Below are 17,803 nucleotides of genomic sequence, written 5' to 3' on the forward strand. Positions count from 1 at the left end.
CGGAGGACCCGCCCGCCCCGCCCCGAGCGCGGCACCCCCCGGCGCGGCCAAGCCCGGCCCCGCGGTGCGAAGCGGCGGCTGGAGAGCGCCGGGCCTGGGGGCGGGGGGAAGGAACCGGCCCTAAAGCGGCAGGGCGCTGGCCACAGGCCCTTCCCCGCCCGGCTGCCGCGGGCACCGCAGGGCAGGACGGCGGGGCCATGCCCGGCCAGCGCAGAGGCTCACCCCCTACCTCATAACCTGTAACGGCCCCCCCACCCCACCCGGGTCTGAGGACAGCCACCCCCGCCCGAGCACAGCCCCGGCACAGCACGAGCAGCCAAAGCTTTCAGGCAAGCAGATTTAGACAAAAAGAAGCAGATCAAGGGGTTTCCCTGAAGAGGTATGTTCTTTGCTGCACAAAATGATCAGAATCAGGTTCTATGGCTTAGAAAAAGCAATGGAAAGGCTCAGTGGGGTGGAGGGATGGGGCCATCCAGGTTCAGGACGTCACTCCCCTGTAGGCTGCTGGTTTGTTTACATGACCGCAACGGGCACAAGCTCTTCGGTCACTGGTGGCTTGGGCTGGTGTCCCCTGTTCGGTTCCTACTGGTGGGATCTCGCCTGCACCAGGCTGGGAAGCAGCAGGCTGTCCCCAGGGCAAGAACAAAACTGGCTGGGCAGAGCTGCTCCACCTCTTCCCTCCTCCAGAAACCCCCTCCCTGAGCAGTTCCCCAAGAGGCAGCGTCGGGGGAGGCGCAGCATTGCCGCTGTCCGCGCAAACATGCGCTGAGGAGCACCGGGGGCGGTTTAGCCAAGTGTTAGTCTGTTATTTTAGGAAAGCAACACAAGAGCAGCTGCCACACGTAGATGTTCTTTGCAGGACTCTAGTCATCACAGTAGATGTCTTATTGCCATTACGTCTCTTACAAAATAGCATCACTAGAAAGCTGGAACCGGTGATGAGTGGTCATCGCAAGTACAAACATCGTGGCTGTACGCCATCGTGTCCACAACAGGAGCAAGGGGTTTGTTTCAACCCGGAGCTGGATATTGCTGGGAAAGAAGACTTGGATTCTGTGCACATTTTAGGAGCAGGGAATGGTTGTCTTGAAGACAGAATAGGATCAAGTCCCAGACGCTAAGTCTGAGGGGAAAAACAGTCCTGTTCACCTGGTTATGCATCAGCCCCGGAAGGTCAGCTTCAAGATTGTCCTTGGCGATGCTAAGTCGGTCTCTAGAGCTGCAGACACCAGATTTATTGTCTTAGGTGAGGAAGTTTGGAGCAAGCAGCATCCTGGCAGACAGTGCAGGGCAACGCATGGGTGATTGTGGAGCTATCACATCAACGTCTTTTCCCTATGAATTACCAGTGTAGTTGATTTTAAAATCCAAGCGAGGCTACAGAGTCACAAGTCACAGTGGTGTTCCTAGCCAGGACTGGCTGTCATGTCACTCATACTCACACAGGAGACAATCTAGATAACTGTGCAAGGCTTTTCCGTCCAGGATTCCCCTCCACGATACGCAACAGAAAACCAGAGGGAAGTGCTGGGATTGCTTACTGGCCCCGTGAGCCAGCAGGATCCAGCTGGTTCAGCTCGGACTGATCCAGCAGTTCAAAGTCATCCCCTTCCGCATCAGTGTCCAAGTCTGAGCTGGCCGTTCTAAGATAAGTCTTTGCGCCTCTCTGGGGATTGTCGCTGCGTGAGGGGCCTGGCTGAGGGGCGCCAGACAGCGCAAGCTGTATCATCCCCCTGGTGACAAATCCCGCTATGTTGTTAGGAAGATTCTGTACAGATGGCAGTGTGCCAGATTCTTCCAGGTCGTATGGGAGATGCAGATCTTCTGTTACTTGGGAGCGGTAAGCCAGACTCGGGATCCCAATGCTGGTGTCATCTTCGTCATCTATGCCAGTTGCTTCTGGGTTTATGGAAGGGAAGTCAGGGAGATCCCTGGCAAAAGATTCTTCTGGGTCACTGTGACCATCCAGGTCTACAGGAGGAGAAAGCGCTTTAAATGCACAGTCCACACCAAACACCCTGCCGGCAAGGGCAGCACAGCACACAAAAGGCCGTTACCTCCCCAAGACAGACTGTCTCTTGTCATCTCACAGACCAAACGCTCTTTAATCTCCCCCTCACACAGGTATTGGGGAGGTGGGATGCCTGCTGACCTCCTGGTTCACTCGCAAGGAATGCAGATGCTGAACCAGACACCTCCTGCCAGAGGAAAACACCCCCACACCCAGACTTTGCACTGCAGCCTGTAACCCCTACAGCCAGAGACTGGCAGAGCTGGATCTGCCTTTGAAGAGCAGCTGTCATTGCTCTACTAAAGCACCACAGCAATTAAGAAGGAAGCTCATCAGTTCTGTAAAAACAGGTAGTTGCATCTCATCTTAGCCAGCAAGACAGACATCAAACAGCTACGCCTCAAGGACAGAAGGCAGCGAATGCATCCTCCCTCCTACCCATCACACCTGCATGGCATTCCACACCTTCCAGAAACTGCCCGTTTCCTCTCACCTTCTGATCCCTCTGTCAGGGGAGTCTGGCCCCTCGAAAGGTTAAACATCCCGTTCTCAGTGTAGGAAACCTCAGCGTCTGAATGCTCCGAGTCAGAGATGGTTAGTTCCTTGGCGACCACCGAGTCATCCAGCTTTGAAATAGGAGATAAAATCGAAAACATCAATACTCAAAAGCTTATTCCTGAACCTCAAGATGAAACACATGATCCAGTGGCCACCAGTTAAACCCAGTCCTCACGGGAGGCTGGTATCTGAGGCTCATTTCACACTTTGCTGCCTGGCCTAGGAGACTGTAGCTGGTACAAGCAGCACTGGACATACTTGAGTGAGACACAACAGGAAAAACCTCTTTAAAAGGAGAACATCCTGATTTTTCAATGTGCTGGGTACAGGGCTGTGCACTGCGTGTCCACACAGTGCCACGCGTTTGTTCTATTCAGCTGAGCTCTTCTATTTCAGAGATGCTTTGTTACCTTTGGACAGAACGCGGCAAGCTCCTCTTCGCTGTCGCTCCCATCATCCACAGTCTCCTGATTAAGGGATCGGCAACGCACTGCCAGAAACCAGAGTCAAAGCTTATTATTGCTGCTAGGACAGGGTTCTGTATGGAACCAGCCTACTGCTGAGCAGAAAAACCCTAAACTGGCAAGTTTGGACGTAACATCACACAGCATGCATTGTTCCACTGCAGAGCAACATGATCATTTCTGACTTGGGCTGCTGCAGGACTTTTGCTGAGATGAACATGTTTAGCAGCTACCTGGCACCGAGTCCTTCCTTTTTTAAGTGCAACTGCAATATGGAACACACAGTTCTGGCAGCTGAGAAACGGAGCGGTTTAGCACCGTGAAGAGCTTACACCAACTGCTAACTGGGAGACGCCTGCGGAGGCGGAGCTGCCTCGCTTCCCTCCCAAAGCAGTGGCAAGCACTCGCCAAGGGCGCTGGAGCGACTGCCATGCCATACATGCAGCCCTATCCCACCCAAGACCAGGGGCTCGATTCACAGGCTGCTTCAGGCACCAAGGGTCAGACACACAGTACAGAAACTTACGTTGCTTCTCCCGCTGCTTTGATATCATGTAGCCTCGAACGCTGAAATCCAGCCGCTGCAGAGCTGGCTCCAGCTTCATGTACATGCGCTGCCCCAGTCTGTGGTACACAGCAAGGGGCCACAGCAGGATGAAGAGCACTGAGGTAAGTGGGAATGCTGATTAGAAGTTTGTTCAGGATGTTACTCGGCAAGCATCTTGCCCATTTTGCGATGCAGTAGAACACACACAGTACACAAGATCTGAGTACTGAAGGCAATGTTGCGGGAGGCAGTTAGAATTGGTGCAATCAGCTCTGCCAATTTAACAAAATCTAGAGGCCAGCCTGTTAGTGCTCAGATCTAGAGTTACTGAGCGCTCAAACATGTTCTCTCCGGACCAGAGACCTTTGAGTCCTGGTAAAGAGCCACCACATTCCAGGCAGAATATATTATTTTAAATTTCAAAGCCATTCACACAAGCTTTCCTTTTGAGTGAAGAGCCCCATCCCTCGGACGTTCAGGTCCCACTCAGCTCTACCCCCTTTCACTTGTAAGTCTGTATTGGCACAGAGATCTACTTACACAGCAAGTATGAGAGCACGAGTCCGGGGATATACCGGCCGAGGACAGCCAGGAAAGTAAAGACTCCACACGCTAGAAGGCAAAACTGAAGACATGGGAGACAGTGAGTTTCCAAGGTCAAGCGGTGGATTCACTCAGTTCTTGACTGTCTTGTTCTCTGTAGATTCTAGGTCAAGTAGTAATTCTAACAACAGTGAAGCCTTCCTAGCATTCATCTACCCGCTCTAGGACTAGCACAGACCCAGCAGGTGTCTGGCTTCAGAGTGACAGGCAGCACACCAAGGCCTCAGAATATGGGGAGCTTCCTAAAAGCAGGTACACTAAAAGCAAGGAAAAGGCTAAAGAAGACAGAACTCTTTGAGGTGAAAAGGAAAAGGATGGTTCCACCATGTTATAGGTTCCTCTTTGCATAAGCCTCAAAAAGATTAAGAAAATGAAAAGGAAAGAAAAAAAACCCGTGATACACTTTCCCAAGCTGTTAAAATCCAATGAGGGCGACGAGTTTGACAGACACTTTAAAAAACTAGAAACCTCCAGAAGGAGCAGCTACGTTTTCACTTCACTAGTGCAATCAACATGCCGACACTCGTTTTCTCCTCCCTCCTCCACAACCTGATTATTCTGCCTGTGCTTTCTACTCCTCTCCACCACTTAATAGCCATGTTGTTGTGGGAGACCTCCTGAGGTAACCTCCCATGTCTGAACGCATTCCGCCAGCGCTGGACACCTCCACAAGGGATACTAGTGGTCAGCAGAGGCTCCACACCAAACATTTTATTTGCTGAGGTCTGTACATTACCTTTCCAGGGTTTTGCCTCTTGAAAATGAAGAGATTGCTTAAGAAGTTGGCCCCAGCAACCCATCCTTCAGCCAAATGGTGACAGAGTTCTGGCACTCCAAGCAGCCGAGGGTGAACGTATCCCCAGCTGCAGCAAAGGGAGGAATTTGGGAACAGATATTACTACCTCGACATCAGTGCAAACGTCACTTGTTCCAAACACTTGTCTCAATACTACCTTCTCTTCTGCCCCAGCTGCTGGGCTCTAGAGATGAGGGTCAGCCTGCCTTTCAAAACACCACCTGCCAAAAGCAGCACTTCTACATACTGTTCTAGAAGTGTCACAGTTCTCCTACAATAGCTAAGGAACAGTAATTTCAGTCATTCAGTCTTTGGGCTTAGACTAGTTTCTATACTACTGGAGGGAAGGGGCGGTACAGAAGCAAATCGAGCTAATCCATTTGCTTTTTCTGCATTTATTTGGTCAACTGCAACCCCCAAGAATTCAACACGAGGTTTACAAGCAGCCTTGTATCTTACTTAATACATTCAGCTACTTCGGAGGCATTGTCTTTGGCAAGATCTATTGGTGCTAGTCACAAGAACTTGAAGGTAGGAAAGCAATTCCTTTTGTACCTGGGCCTCTTGCAAAAAAAAAAAAAAAAAAAAGTCATTTGGCAACAGCTCAAGTGATTTAATCAGGAGCTGAGCATCCAGCGCGGCTCGGCAGCACAGGCAGGCAGAAAGGTGTGCCCAGAGAGAGGAAGGTGTTATTAGTAAGCCAACACCCCAACACTTCTCAACCCATTATTAATGCTGCAGTCAGATCATAACTATGCAGTAACAACTTCTGGGACAAGCCTATTAAACATTCCTTATGGAGTCTCACAAGACTTCATTAGTTGCAAAAAAAAAAAAAAGGGTCCTCCTGCTACTGAAAGCCTGTACAAAAGGAACTGCTTTTAAGGCAGCACCTCTAACTTAGAGGTGCAGAGGGGAAGTGGCAGGGGAATTTTTACAACACTCAAGCAAGCATTATTGGAGGTCAGTATGAGGCAAAGATTAAGTATTACATAATGGCTTGGGCAAGTCAAAAACTTGTCACAATGGCTTGACAGAGTCCAGGGCTCCATCCTCCTTCCACTAAGTAGCTCCCTTCTCCTCCCTCCTTCCTCACTCAGAGGAGCCAACATCATAAGCACATGCAGGTAATAATTACACAATATCACAGCAAAGTACCAAACAGCAGAGGATTCAATTAGTTTCCTACCTGTCATTGTCTAATTCGTCAGGTCTTGCCACTAAAATATTAAGAACAGACACTACATTAGTTGCAAGGAATTTGCCATGAGAATGCTTAGCTCTTGGGATTTAAGTAAAGCTTTAAAGAGCTGCGGAATACCTGGAAAAGACATTAGCTGTAATTAAGAACCAGAGACGCATCACTCCATAACACATTTTGAACATGTACGTGTGACGGCACAAGACTGCAAGAGAGTCTCCCTGTTGCTCCTCAGTATTTGTTAGACACTGTTTGGAAGGCTGCTCTGGCTAGAGTGACAGGTATTAGCAAAAAATACCACTTTGATCTCCCTCCCTTCCCCTGCACACACCCAGGTGGTGAAGGAAGAACAGCTTGCTTACTGAGAGGCGTCAGAGAGTCTTTTGATACTTTCTCACCCAGGCTGGGATTTGCAAAGTGACCCAGGGGCGTACCAGTTATCCTGACAAATGGAAATCAAGGTTATGAGGGAGATAGACAGACACTTCCTCATCACTTCAGCTACAGAGCCTGAGCCAAGCTGCCACCAGGAACTGAAGAAAGCTTTAATGTCTTCCCAAGAACTACAGAGGGTACACATTGAAGCAGAAAGCTGGGACTTGTACTTGCTAGTTAGTTAGGAACTACCTTGGAGAGCATGCAAACCATACACACTGCTTCAAAACCAACCTGTACGTGCAAAGCCAGTGAAATCCTGAGCTGCTAAGAATGGTAGTATTCATGAGTATATTAATATCATAAACGACAGATAGAACTGCTTTGTTTACTGAAAGCTTTAGACTAACTTTAGACTAACATGAAGAGCCGTTAAGATGCCTCTCCTTTCAAACAAATCTCTACCCAACAGCAAGGCTGGGACTCCTCTTCATCCTAAAACATGAAGCTGGTTTACTACAGATTGAGAAAAACTCCAGATATGTTCCACATATGCTTCAATTTCTTGCTCTTGTACCGAATGCTCGGAAGGTGAATCACTGCTTGAAAGCCTGCACTGGTTCACGTAGATCAGATGTTTCAAGATTATGAGACAAATACCAGTGTCACGAGCATGAAAAGCTCTTCTTATGTTTATATAGGTTAGGATTTTCCAAATCCAGGAAGAACATGCCTACAGTGTTCCTGCCTGCTTCTAGACTCAGAACGCAAAAACGGCAGGATTTTAACTCTTTAACTCCAGGCAGTGCAAAGCCTATATACCTCTAGAGCTAAAACAGTGCTTGATTTGCTGGTATCAGCTCAAACATTGCAACTTACCTCCAATTTCAGGCCAGATTCTGTTCTTCCACTGATCTAGGCAAACTACTACTATAAGGGTAAATGCAACCAGGAAGAGCAAGCGAAGAGAAGTCAAAGCAAAGAACCTACAGGGAAGAAACAAACAAATCGGTACCAACCAGATCTGTGTGCCACATGCAAAAGGGGTAATGCAAACTAACTCAAAAAGAATCAGTCACTCAGTAAAAGTTACAGCCAGAGGAAAAGGAACAAGTGTTAATCAGTCAGCATCCAGCCTGCCTGAGCTGCCTGGCAGGGAGCTTATCAGGCAGCTGCCATCAGGCTGCTTTAGGGACCCTTATCTGCTCTTGTCAGTTCCAGCAGGACAGCCCTGCTCTACAGCTCACCTGTCAGAGGCAAGCAGAACCTGCTGCCCTTCCTCCACTGTTCACAGACAGTTCAGGGTTTGCTGATTAGTTTTATGCTTTCGGATAACAGGGAAAACATGCCGAGAGGGATGGAGCCGAAGCAGACATCGGCACTTCCAGGCTCCTTCCCGTCTGCTGAAATAGGTGACGGCCTCAAGCTCTCGGGCTGGCCGCAAGCAGCGCGGAGGTCCCGGCTGTTCGGCGGAGAGCGGAGGGAGCGTCCCCGGGAAGGACTCGCCCACCGGCTCCTGGGAGATGGGGTACGGGGGAGCCCGGAGCGAGCCCCGCGGCCGCGGAGGGGCCGGCGGGCACGACCCCGATCGTTGGCCCCCTCCGAGCCCCAGCCTGGGCCGCCCGCGCCCACCCGAGACCCGCCGCCGCGGGGGGACGGCCCGCCGGGACAGCGCGGCGGGAAGCGACACCCCCGCAGCCCCGGGCGGCCCGGCGGCTCCCGCGCTACCGAGGGGCCGCGGCGGAGCCCACCCGGGGCTGTGCGGCCTCTCCGCCACAGGGCCCGCTCAGCAGCCCGGCCCGCCTCCCGCCGCCCGCCAGCCGCGGCACGGGCCCCGCCGCCGCCGCCCGCTCACCAGAAGAGGCCGTGCGCCGCCGCCCACCACAGCGCGCTGCGGCCCGGCCGCTCCCACACCAGCGCGGCCTGCACGGCGCTCAGCAGCGGCTCGTAGGGCCCCAGGCGGCCCCGCAGCGCCGCGCTCAGCGCCTGCACCCGCCGCTGCCGCTCGCCGGGCCCGCCGGTGGGCGCCGCCGCCATGGCTCCCTCACGGCATCAACATCCGGCTGCCCCGCGCGCCCGCGCGCGCGCGCCCAGCCGCCGCCGACATGGCGGCCCCCGCCGCCGGAAGCGGGGCCGCGCTGGACGCCGCCATATTGGCGCAGGCGCGTTCACCGCCCCCTGCCCGGGGCGCCGCGAGGTGCGGGGGGGCGAAAGGCGCGCTCCCGGAAGTGCGCCGTGCGCAGGCGCAGTGCCGTTGGCGCCGGGCGGGAGCGGCGGCGGGGCGGCAGGGGGCCGGGCGGAGGAGCTGAGCGGAGTAGAGCGGAGCCTCGGCCGCGATGCCGCGGGAGATCATCACCCTGCAGCTGGGCCAGTGCGGCAACCAGAGTGAGCGGGCGCCCGGGCCGGGCGGCGGCGGGGCTGAGCCGGGCCGGGGGAGCGCGCCGCGGGCGGGGCCGGGATGCTGTAGGGGGCGTGGGCGGGGCCTGTAGGCACCAGGGCGGGGTCTGATGCGGGGGCGGGGTCTGATGCGGGGGCGGGGTCTGATGCGGGGGCGGGGTCTGATGCGGGGGCGGGGCCTGCCGGGACAGGGGATGCTCCGGGCTCTGCCCCGGCCCGGCGTGGGGGACCGGCCCCGGCCCCGGCCCACCCCGATTCGCTGTGGGGGACTGGCCCCGACCCGGTGTGGGGGACCAGCCCGCCCCTCCTGACCGCTTCCCCCCACCACAGTTGGGTTCGAGTTCTGGAAGCAGCTCTGCGCCGAGCACGGCATCAGCCCCGAGGGCATCGTGGAGGAGTTCGCCACCGAGGGCACCGACCGCAAGGACGTCTTCTTCTACCAGGTACTGCTGGGCGCTGCCCCTGCCCAGGGGCCAGCCCCTGCCGCTCTGGGATGTGCGGTGGGCGCGCTGTGCTATGGGATGCGCCTTCCCTCATCACCGGGTTGATCCATGCCCGGTGAATACAGGCAGGGCTGTCTGTGACTGCTTCAGCTCTCTCCGGCAGCCCCCTCCCCGTTCAGGGACTGGTGGGCTGACGCTGACCCCAGGCTGGTTTGAGCAGCAGCCTCAGCCAAGCGCTCCTGCTAGGCAGCACGCTGTCAGGGCTCCTGTCTGTGCTCCAGTTTCTGGAAACGGATGTGTTGTGGAGGCAGAAACGCGAGGCTGAGGCTGCCATAGATACCACCTTACGTAACCACTGCGAGCACGAGCCCGTGAGGGCAGAGCTGCCCCCCCTGCGCCTGCCCAGCGTTCAGGATATGCTCTGGGGCGCATAAAATGCTGCATTATGAACAGGTCATACATAACAAGTTTCTCTTCCTCCTCTTCCCTGTCAGATGCCGGCTGTGCCGTGCTCTCCCATGGCCAGGGGGTGGCACACGTACTTGCAGTTTCTCTTGCAGTAAGAAGCGGCACTGAGCTGCGACTGCATCACGATCTTACTGCTCCTTGTTAAAGGCAGACGATGAGCACTACATCCCGCGAGCCGTGCTGCTGGACCTGGAGCCCCGAGTTATCCACTCCATCCTGAACTCCCCTTACGCCAACCTCTACAACCCAGAAAACATCTATCTGTCTGAGCATGGAGGGGGAGCCGGGAATAACTGGGCCAGTGGCTTCTCACAGGTAACAGCTCTTGGTGCTCTTGGGTGCAAACACAGGTCAGCTCGTTAGGTGTGAGGCTTTATAGTGTCTTTCTCGTGTCAGGCTCAGTACACTGTTTCTGAAGGATGCCACGTCACTCAGCAGGAACACTTTGTGGCACCCTGGGCACAGGGTCACATTGCCAGTCTGACTTGGCTTCACACCAGGCTTGAGGAGCTCTTTTCCATTTTCTGTGGGAAGGGAACAAATCGTGGTCTGCTCTCTCTTGCAGGGAGAAAAAATCCATGAAGATATTTTTGACATAATAGACAGAGAGGCTGATGGGAGCGACAGTTTGGAAGTAAGTAAACCAGGGGATTTGGGTCCAGTTGCCCTCCTTGGCATCCTCAGTGCCAGGCTGCTGTTTTATAGGGTCAAGCTCAGCCCTTCAGTGTACACAGACTTCCTCAGCTTGCATCTGGGTGCCAAGCAGAGAACACATAGAGAAGGGAACTAGACAAAGGAGGTCTTTCCCGTCACTACTACATCTGCCAGGCTTCCCCAGAAATCTTCATACTGTATGCTCAGTGGGGCATTTTTCTGCCCCAAATAGGCACTTCCCACAGGATACAGTCCACAAGGTTTCCAGGCATTGTGGTGCTTTTTCCTTTTTATGTTCCACCTCCTTCCCATGCCTCTCTGCTGCGTCAGCTGAAGCAGGACACACAGTGAAGGTAGGGACGGCTGTGCTGGAGCAAGGCACCTGCTGCCCCTCTGCCTGCAGCAGGGGAGGGAGCCTCGGGCTGCCAGCAGGAAGGTGTTTAGACCCAGAGTTGCTGAGTGCTTTGAAATCCACAGAATGAGTGCAGGCAGCTGCAGCTTCATTTTCTCTCCAGCTGGGTTAAAGGGGCACCGGGGATACCGACGGCTCTTCGGCTGCTTTGCCGTGTGCCTCTGGCAGGACCTCAGCCGCTGTCCATGTAAACCTGTTTCCTGCGCATAGACAGGCAGGGCTCCCTGGTGTTTGTGTCAGGCTGTCACATGGCAACAGGGGAAGGGAAAACGTCATTGTAAAATAAGTCGGCAGAAGATCCAAGAGCCCACTGTGGGACCTGCAGCAGGCGGGAACTGCCCTGAAGTCAGGTGGAGGGAGTTTGGCCTTGGGCACTCTAGGAGGAGGGGAATGGCATGGAGGGCTGGGGAAAGGGCTGAGAACATGTACCTCCATTTTGTATGGCTGACTGGACCCTGAAGGTGACACTGCAGCTGCTCTGAAGTCTGTTCTGGGGTGGGAGGAATCCGGGAGGCTCCTGAGCAGCAGTTGCGCTTCGTGGTGCGTGCAGAGAAGTGGATTCCGCCCACTCTGGCAGAAGTGGCCTGACGAGCGTGTGGCTGTCGCTGTGGTCTGGAGGAGCCAGGGCTAGCCTCCGCTCCACCTGCAGGCGTTAGCTCCATGCTCTCAGTTGTCACGGGCGGTTCTCACCCCGTCCGGCAAGTCTTTGCTGGAGGTGGTGGCGGTGGCACGGCATGCTCTGCTCTCTGCCTGCTCCTGGGCCTGAGCTGGACCTTGAGCTGCCTGCGTTCGCTTCCTTCCAGGGATTCGTGCTTTGCCATTCCATTGCCGGTGGAACGGGCTCCGGGCTGGGCTCGTACCTCCTGGAGAGGCTGAATGACAGGTGAGCGTTCAGCCTTGTCCCCTTCCCTCACGGCAGAGTCTGGCCCAGCCTGGGCACCCGGCCAAAGCGGGGAGCTGGAGAGCGCTGACTCAGAGCTACCACCCCCACCCAAACACTGTCTTGTGCAATCCCTGGCACACTGCCCGGGGAAGGGATGGCTCTTGATAGGCCTGGGGACTTCAGAGGCTCTGAAACTGGACTCATGCTGTCCAAACTCTGCCTTCCCTCAGCCGTTCTTCCCAGGCAGCTGCCTTCTGACACCCTGACTGTGCAGGGGAGGGTGGGAGGCTCTACCTGTGGGCTCTAAGCTGCCATCCCTGCCTGTTTCAGCTTGCAGCCTTTTGAAAAGGCTTGTAAGCAGCTGCTTAATCAGCCTGCGGGTTGCTCAGCCTTGCCTGTAGCTCCGTCTGGCAGCCTGCTCCTGTACTGCTAGGGTAGGCACTGCTGGGACAAATTCTCTCCCTCCCTGGGAGCCAATTCTGGCATGCAGCGCTGGTGACTCACTGCTGTCCTGAGCCCTGGAGACTGCAAAGGGAGCTCGTGGGAGGAGAGAGTGCTAGTGCTGGTTTGGTGGTGTTAACTCTTGAGGTGGCTGGGCTTTCTTGCCAGGTATCCCAAGAAGCTGGTGGAGACCTACTCAGTTTTCCCAAACCAGGATGAGATGAGCGATGTTGTAGTCCAGCCGTACAACTCTCTGCTGACACTGAAGAGGCTGACACAGAACGCTGACTGCGTGGTAAGAGTCCTGCTGTGTGTCAGGCCAGCAGCACAGCCAGCTCCTGCGTGGCAGCCCTGTCCCCAGCCACTCCAAAATGCAGCTTTTCCTGGGGCGAGTGCCATAGCTGTGTGGGGTGAGTGCCTCAGCAGCATGCGATGTGCCTGCGAAGCCCAAGGTGCAGCAGTGGGTGTCCAGAAGGACTGAGCAGATGTGGTGGCTCCAGGGGCAAGGGCTCTGCGCTAACCCCTGCGGAGCTGTTGGGCTTGGCATTTCTGCCTCCGGGATCCAGCAGATTCTTCCTGTGGCAGCGAGGACTGGTTGTGCACCCTCTGCGTAGCTGCACTACAGCTTTCCACTTGGACTCAATTCCAGCACCGCACTGAGCACCCACAAGCCCAGCCAGGCAGCATCTTCAGCCTGCACCGGGGCCTTCGGTCAGGTCCGATCCAAGACACTGTTCGTCCCTCCCAGCTTATCTCTGCATGTGGCAGGGCAAGAGCAGCTGCGCCAGAGCTGCTGGGGCTGAAGGTTGCTGTGAGGTGCTGGCCCAGAGGCAGTGCTCTTTGCGAGAGCGCTGGGGAACAGAGCCAAGACGGGAGGGAAGAGCTTCCATTGACAGTGTCAGTTACGCTCCACAGATGAGTCAGCTTGTGGTTTCAAGTGTCTGCCACCTGCCGCAGGGGGCTCTGCCAGGCTGTGGCGCTCAGGGCCTGTGCTGGGTGATCCGGTGCCCTGGGACACAGTGTTCAGGGCTGCCCTTCCTCAGGCTGCCTCCGAGGCTCTTGACAGAGCCAGTTTTTCTCTTGCAGGTGGTTCTGGACAACACAGCCTTGAATCGGATCGCGACAGACCGACTGCATATTCAGAACCCATCGTTCTCTCAGATCAACCAGCTGGTGAGAAGGGCTATTCTCTCTGGAGAAGCCAGCATGGGGCTTCCCCACTGTCTTTAATTCACTCTGAACCTGCTGCATGGGCCGGGTGTGATGGAGGGCAGCCTAGAGCTGTGAACAAGGGTCCTCCACCCTTCCCAGGGGCGCGCTCCAGCTTCCCCTGGCATGGCTGCGTGAAGCAGGTTTCGAATGTGCTCTGCGACGCGAATGCTGACCCCATCCTCTCCCCCAGGTCTCCACCATCATGTCTGCCAGCACCACCACGCTCAGGTATCCTGGATACATGAACAATGACCTCATCGGGCTGATTGCCTCGCTGATCCCCACCCCCCGGCTGCATTTCCTCATGACAGGGTACACGCCGCTCACCACCGACCAGTCGGTAAGGCAGCCCGCTGGGCTCTCCTCCCCTTCCCCGAGGGCAGGAGGAGCTGCCATGCTCACCTCGTAACACCCGCCAGTCCCACGGCCTCGGTGTGAGCTGTAATTGCGTGTTCCAAATCGCAGGCCCGTGTGCCCGCACCACATGACAGCTGCGCGTGATGTGAATCAGACATGAACAGGGAATCGTGCTTGTGCTGGGCTACCCGCTGCGTGCATCAGGATGGCTGCAGCAGCTGTGGGAGGGCCAGCAGTGTCTGATCTGACAAAAGCTACCTTTAGAAATGATCGGAGTGAGCCCAGCAGGTGGCCCTGCCAGTCCTGCCACCCTGGTGGGCCACCGGCCCAGGCCGTTTGGGTCAGAACACTGTTGATTGTTGTCATGCCAAGACCGATTGTGGGCTCCAGGCATCAGCCCCTTTCTGGGGCTTGATCTGTGTTCTGGGAGGGGATTGACACCCCTCAGCTGCATCCAACGCTACTGCTTGCGTTTAGCTCATCCCCAGCCACTGCCCCCTCAGCCCCCCCGGTGAGAGCAGGGTAGTTCTGTTTTGAGAGGCACTCACCTGCATTGGCCTCTCAGTTCTGCTGGGAGCTAACAGCTGCTGTTCTCCTCTCGTTGTGTGCATTTCCTCAGGATGTTACTCAGAGAAGCAAATCTGAAAAACTGCTGGCTCTGAAAAGGGTATCAAGTGTGTGATCTGTCCTTCCAGGGAGGAGTGTGGGGAGGGCTGAGCCAGCAGCTCAGACGGTGCCTGGAGCGGGGCTGCCGCACCGCCAAGTTGTCCTTGCTAGGGGCACTCCTCTGGGTGCCGGCCCTGGCTGTGGCCCCCCCCGGCCGGCAGCAGCTGGGCAAAGCCCGTGACAGCCCTCGGGGACTGCAGTGGCCGGCCTGCCCACGGGCTTAGTGCAGGGCAAGGTGGGGAGGGGGTGCCAGTGGGGAATGACCCCTCCCTGTCCTCCAGCCCTGCTTCTTGCCTCAGCAATGGAACAGGACAGAATTTTGATGGCAACAACATGAAATGCATCCCTGTCACTCTGGTCCCAGCTGAGCTTTGCCTCGGCCCCTGCTGTGCTGCCGGGGGGAACAGCTCGGCGCCCTTGTGTCGCAGCCTCCGCCAGCGCTCCGGTTGTCAGCCTGGCTGCGCCTGTTGTGTGACTTTGGGATTTCCCTACCCTGCATGCGGCTTTGCACGTGGCTCCTTCCCTGGGGCCAGGGCTTCTCTGTCCAGCTGCCCTCCGCTCCTGTGTGCATGTACAGGGCAGCAGGAGGGCAAGGGAGCAGCACACCCGCTCCCTCTGACCCCTGGCTGGCATTTGCAGGTGGCTAGCGTGAGGAAAACCACAGTCCTGGACGTGATGAGGAGATTGCTGCAGCCTAAAAACGTGATGGTGTCCACAGGGCGAGACAGGCAGACCAACCACTGCTACATCGCCATCCTCAACATCATCCAGGGGGAGGTGGATCCTACGCAGGTGAGCTCCCACGGCCGCTTCAGATCCTGATGGAAATGGTGTGGCCGGCCAGGGAAGGCCATGGTCACCGTCTTCCTGTGCGGGGAACCTTGGGGTGAGACTGAGCGGTGCTGTAGATTTGGCTCCAGGTTGCTCCTTTGTGGGCCCTGGCCTTGTGGAAAGCCGTGAGGAGCCTCCCTACCTGCTGTTTGCTGAAATCCACCTTCCTGAGACCATGTGTCATGCAAGGAGCAGCTGCTGGGTCTGCTGTGACCAGGCTGCTTTGCCCATCCCCCTGCAGCCACTTACTGCTCTCATCCCGCCAGGTTCACAAGAGTCTGCAGCGGATCCGGGAGAGGAAGCTGGCCAACTTCATCCCCTGGGGTCCTGCCAGCATCCAGGTGGCTTTGTCCCGCAAATCCCCCTACCTGCCCTCTGCACACCGCGTCAGTGGCCTCATGATGGCAAACCACACCAACATCTCCTCGGTGAGTGCCTTCCCTCTACACGGCAGCGCTGGGGCCCCACAGCTGCAGCTCTGATGTCTTTTTGTTCATGAACGTCGCCTCTGCGGCTTTCACGAAGCCATAGCAGGGCCTGCAGATGAGGGGAGGGTGGGCAGCTCCCAGCTGGGGCACAGCAGGGCTCAGCGCTGGTCTGGGGTCCCGTCAGTCCTGCTGCGCCCCTGGAGCCATTCTCCCAGGAGCAGGCCACAGCAGGACTCCATCTCCCCAACCAAAGGCAGCCTCGGAAGCACCAGCTGATCCCGGGTGCTGGCTGGGTGCAGGGTAGCAGCTACTGCCGTGTCGACCTGGGGCTGCCTGCCTGCTCCTAGGCAGCAGCCTGAGGAGGTCGGGTCCCCGTCTGCCCCGTGGGATCCCTGGGGAGCTCTGGCCCTCCTGACCGCTGTGCTGCTCTCCAGCTGTTTGAGCGGACCTGCCGGCAGTATGACAAGCTGCGCAAGCGGGAAGCCTTCCTGGAGCAGTTCCGCAAGGAGGACATCTTCAAGGACAACTTCGACGAGCTGGACAACTCCCGGGAAATCGTGCAGCAGCTGATTGACGAGTACCACGCGGCCACGCGCCCTGACTACATCTCCTGGGGCACGCAGGAGCAGTGAGTGCCCTGCCAGGGGACGGGAGGGTCCCACGGCCACCTCCACGCATGCCGGCAGGGCTTGTCTCTGCCGTGCCCATGTTTAGCACCCCTCAGCACTGCTCGGCCATGGTGGAGCTGTCGCACCGGCTGCACACACACACACGCTGCATTCCTCAGCGGAAGCAGCTCTGCAGGGAGCGGCACTGCCCCTGAAGACCCTTGGCGGGGGACAGCCTCCGCTCCACCTCGTGCCCTGGCCCAGGACGGGACTGGGGCAGCTGCGCACCATGCTGGTAGGGAACCTCCGCCCATGGGAGGAGTGGTCGCTCGGAGGAGGATGAGAGTGAACCTGGGGGCTTGGAACAGGCCTGGCTCAAAGAGTTGGGTGCACGTGACCCTTGTGGCCAAAGGCTCTGGGTGGCTGAGCTAGTCCTTGCCTTGGGCAGGAGCCTTGTTCCTCCTTTGCCAGATCAGGCCTGGGGCACAGGCTGTATCTATATTTTTGTAGGTTATTTCGCTTTAATAAAGGCTGTTCCTGCACTGACACCACCTGCAAGGCTCCTGGAGTGAGCAGTTGGGCAGGGAAGTGGCTGCAGATGCTGCGAGGGCCAGCGCTCGCCTTGCCCAGCTGGTCAGCCGTGCTGCGCAGCTGCAGCCCGACTGGCCCAGCTTGGCAGGAGCGCTGAACTGGGGCCACTGCTCACCTGCATGTCGCCGTGGTGCGTGGGGCCAGCCCTCCCCCGGCCGGCAGCATGCTGTCTGGGCCCCGGTGGCGCTGGGCGACTGCTGCGGCGGAGCCAGAAATACTGGAAGGACCTGCCAGCACGGCTGACCAGGGACAGGAGCCGGCGCCACCCTGCCCGCCCTGCCCGCAGAGCATGTGGTGCCCCCGTGAAGGTGTCACAGGGGCAAGGCCCTGTGCAGGAGGGAGACCCCTCTGCCCCCCGAGGGCCCTCACAGCTCTGGATCCAAGGCAGGGATGGCACCACCAGGAAGGACACAGGCTTGGGGCCGGCTGGCATCGAGGAGAGGGAACGACAGACAGACACAGAAGCTCCAGTCCTGCCCTGTGTGAGTCAGGCTGTGACGGACGGGGGTGTGGGGCAGCGCTGGCACCGGTCCAAGCCCAGGCAGCCCAAGGTGAGAATTAGCCTTTTCCTCTGACCCTGTGGCACAGAGCAGCAGGCTAAAAATACCCACCCGCCATGGCAGCGCTGGGCTCCCACGCCCTCTTTGGCAGCGGCCCCGTGGAGGCACCCGCTGCTGGGGCAGTTCCCCCCCGCCCAGGGCAGCCAGTGCCAGGGGGTGCCGGGGAGCTGGAAGCGGCGCCGGAGCACTGCCTGCGCTGTTGATGAAATGCCAAAGGGCGCAGCGAGCAGCCCGGCTCCAGGCGCTGGCCGGAGGGACAGCGGTCCCTGCCCCCAAGGACACGATGTGCTGCTCCTC

At 57.2% G+C, this 17,803-nt stretch overlaps 2 protein-coding genes across 2 annotated transcripts; one reads left to right on the forward strand and one right to left on the reverse strand.

Annotated features, from left to right (window-relative positions):
• Positions 1 to 366: 366 nt before the first annotated feature.
• On the reverse strand, positions 367 to 8,730 carry RETREG3 (reticulophagy regulator family member 3). The gene is made up of 9 exons (XM_075117042.1): positions 8,411 to 8,730; positions 7,435 to 7,541; positions 6,169 to 6,199; positions 4,920 to 5,046; positions 4,121 to 4,205; positions 3,560 to 3,697; positions 2,980 to 3,059; positions 2,505 to 2,637; positions 367 to 1,971 (listed from the first exon to the last, which is right to left on the reverse strand). The coding sequence occupies exons 1-9, from the start codon at positions 8,590 to 8,592 to the stop codon at positions 1,538 to 1,540; spliced, it is 1,317 nt and encodes a 438-aa protein (XP_074973143.1). The 5' UTR covers positions 8,593 to 8,730; the 3' UTR covers positions 367 to 1,537.
• Positions 8,731 to 8,791: 61 nt separating this feature from the next.
• TUBG1 (tubulin gamma 1) lies at positions 8,792 to 16,906 on the forward strand. Its single transcript, XM_075117041.1, has 11 exons — positions 8,792 to 8,940; positions 9,283 to 9,395; positions 10,011 to 10,178; positions 10,429 to 10,497; positions 11,733 to 11,812; positions 12,422 to 12,548; positions 13,340 to 13,426; positions 13,656 to 13,805; positions 15,128 to 15,280; positions 15,586 to 15,747; positions 16,182 to 16,906. Exons 1-11 carry the CDS (start codon positions 8,892 to 8,894, stop codon positions 16,377 to 16,379), a joined length of 1,356 nt encoding a protein of 451 aa, XP_074973142.1. The 5' UTR covers positions 8,792 to 8,891; the 3' UTR covers positions 16,380 to 16,906.
• Positions 16,907 to 17,803: the final 897 nt, after the last annotated feature.

Source organism: Phalacrocorax aristotelis, chromosome 23 (assembly GCF_949628215.1).
Source record: "Phalacrocorax aristotelis chromosome 23, bGulAri2.1, whole genome shotgun sequence".
NCBI classification, from domain to species: domain Eukaryota; kingdom Metazoa; phylum Chordata; class Aves; order Suliformes; family Phalacrocoracidae; genus Phalacrocorax; species Phalacrocorax aristotelis.

Bases quoted from the DNA above. Each gene is read 5' to 3' on its own strand.
- TUBG1 (XM_075117041.1), top strand. From the start codon at position 8,892: ATGCCGCGGGAGATCATCACCCTGCAGCTGGGCCAGTGCGGCAACCAG. The intron at 10,498-11,732 runs GTAAGTAAACCA...GCTTCCTTCCAG, and splicing joins ATGGGAGCGACAGTTTGGAA to GGATTCGTGCTTTGCCATTC. The intron at 15,281-15,585 runs GTGAGCTCCCAC...TCATCCCGCCAG, and splicing joins GGGAGGTGGATCCTACGCAG to GTTCACAAGAGTCTGCAGCG.
- RETREG3 (XM_075117042.1), bottom strand. From the start codon at position 8,592: ATGGCGGCGGCGCCCACCGGCGGGCCCGGCGAGCGGCAGCGGCGGGTG. The intron at 4,206-4,919 runs GTAATGTACAGA...CCATGTCTTCAG, and splicing joins AGAGGCAAAACCCTGGAAAG to TTTTGCCTTCTAGCGTGTGG. The intron at 1,972-2,504 runs GTGAGAGGAAAC...CTCCTCCTGTAG, and splicing joins CCTGACAGAGGGATCAGAAG to ACCTGGATGGTCACAGTGAC.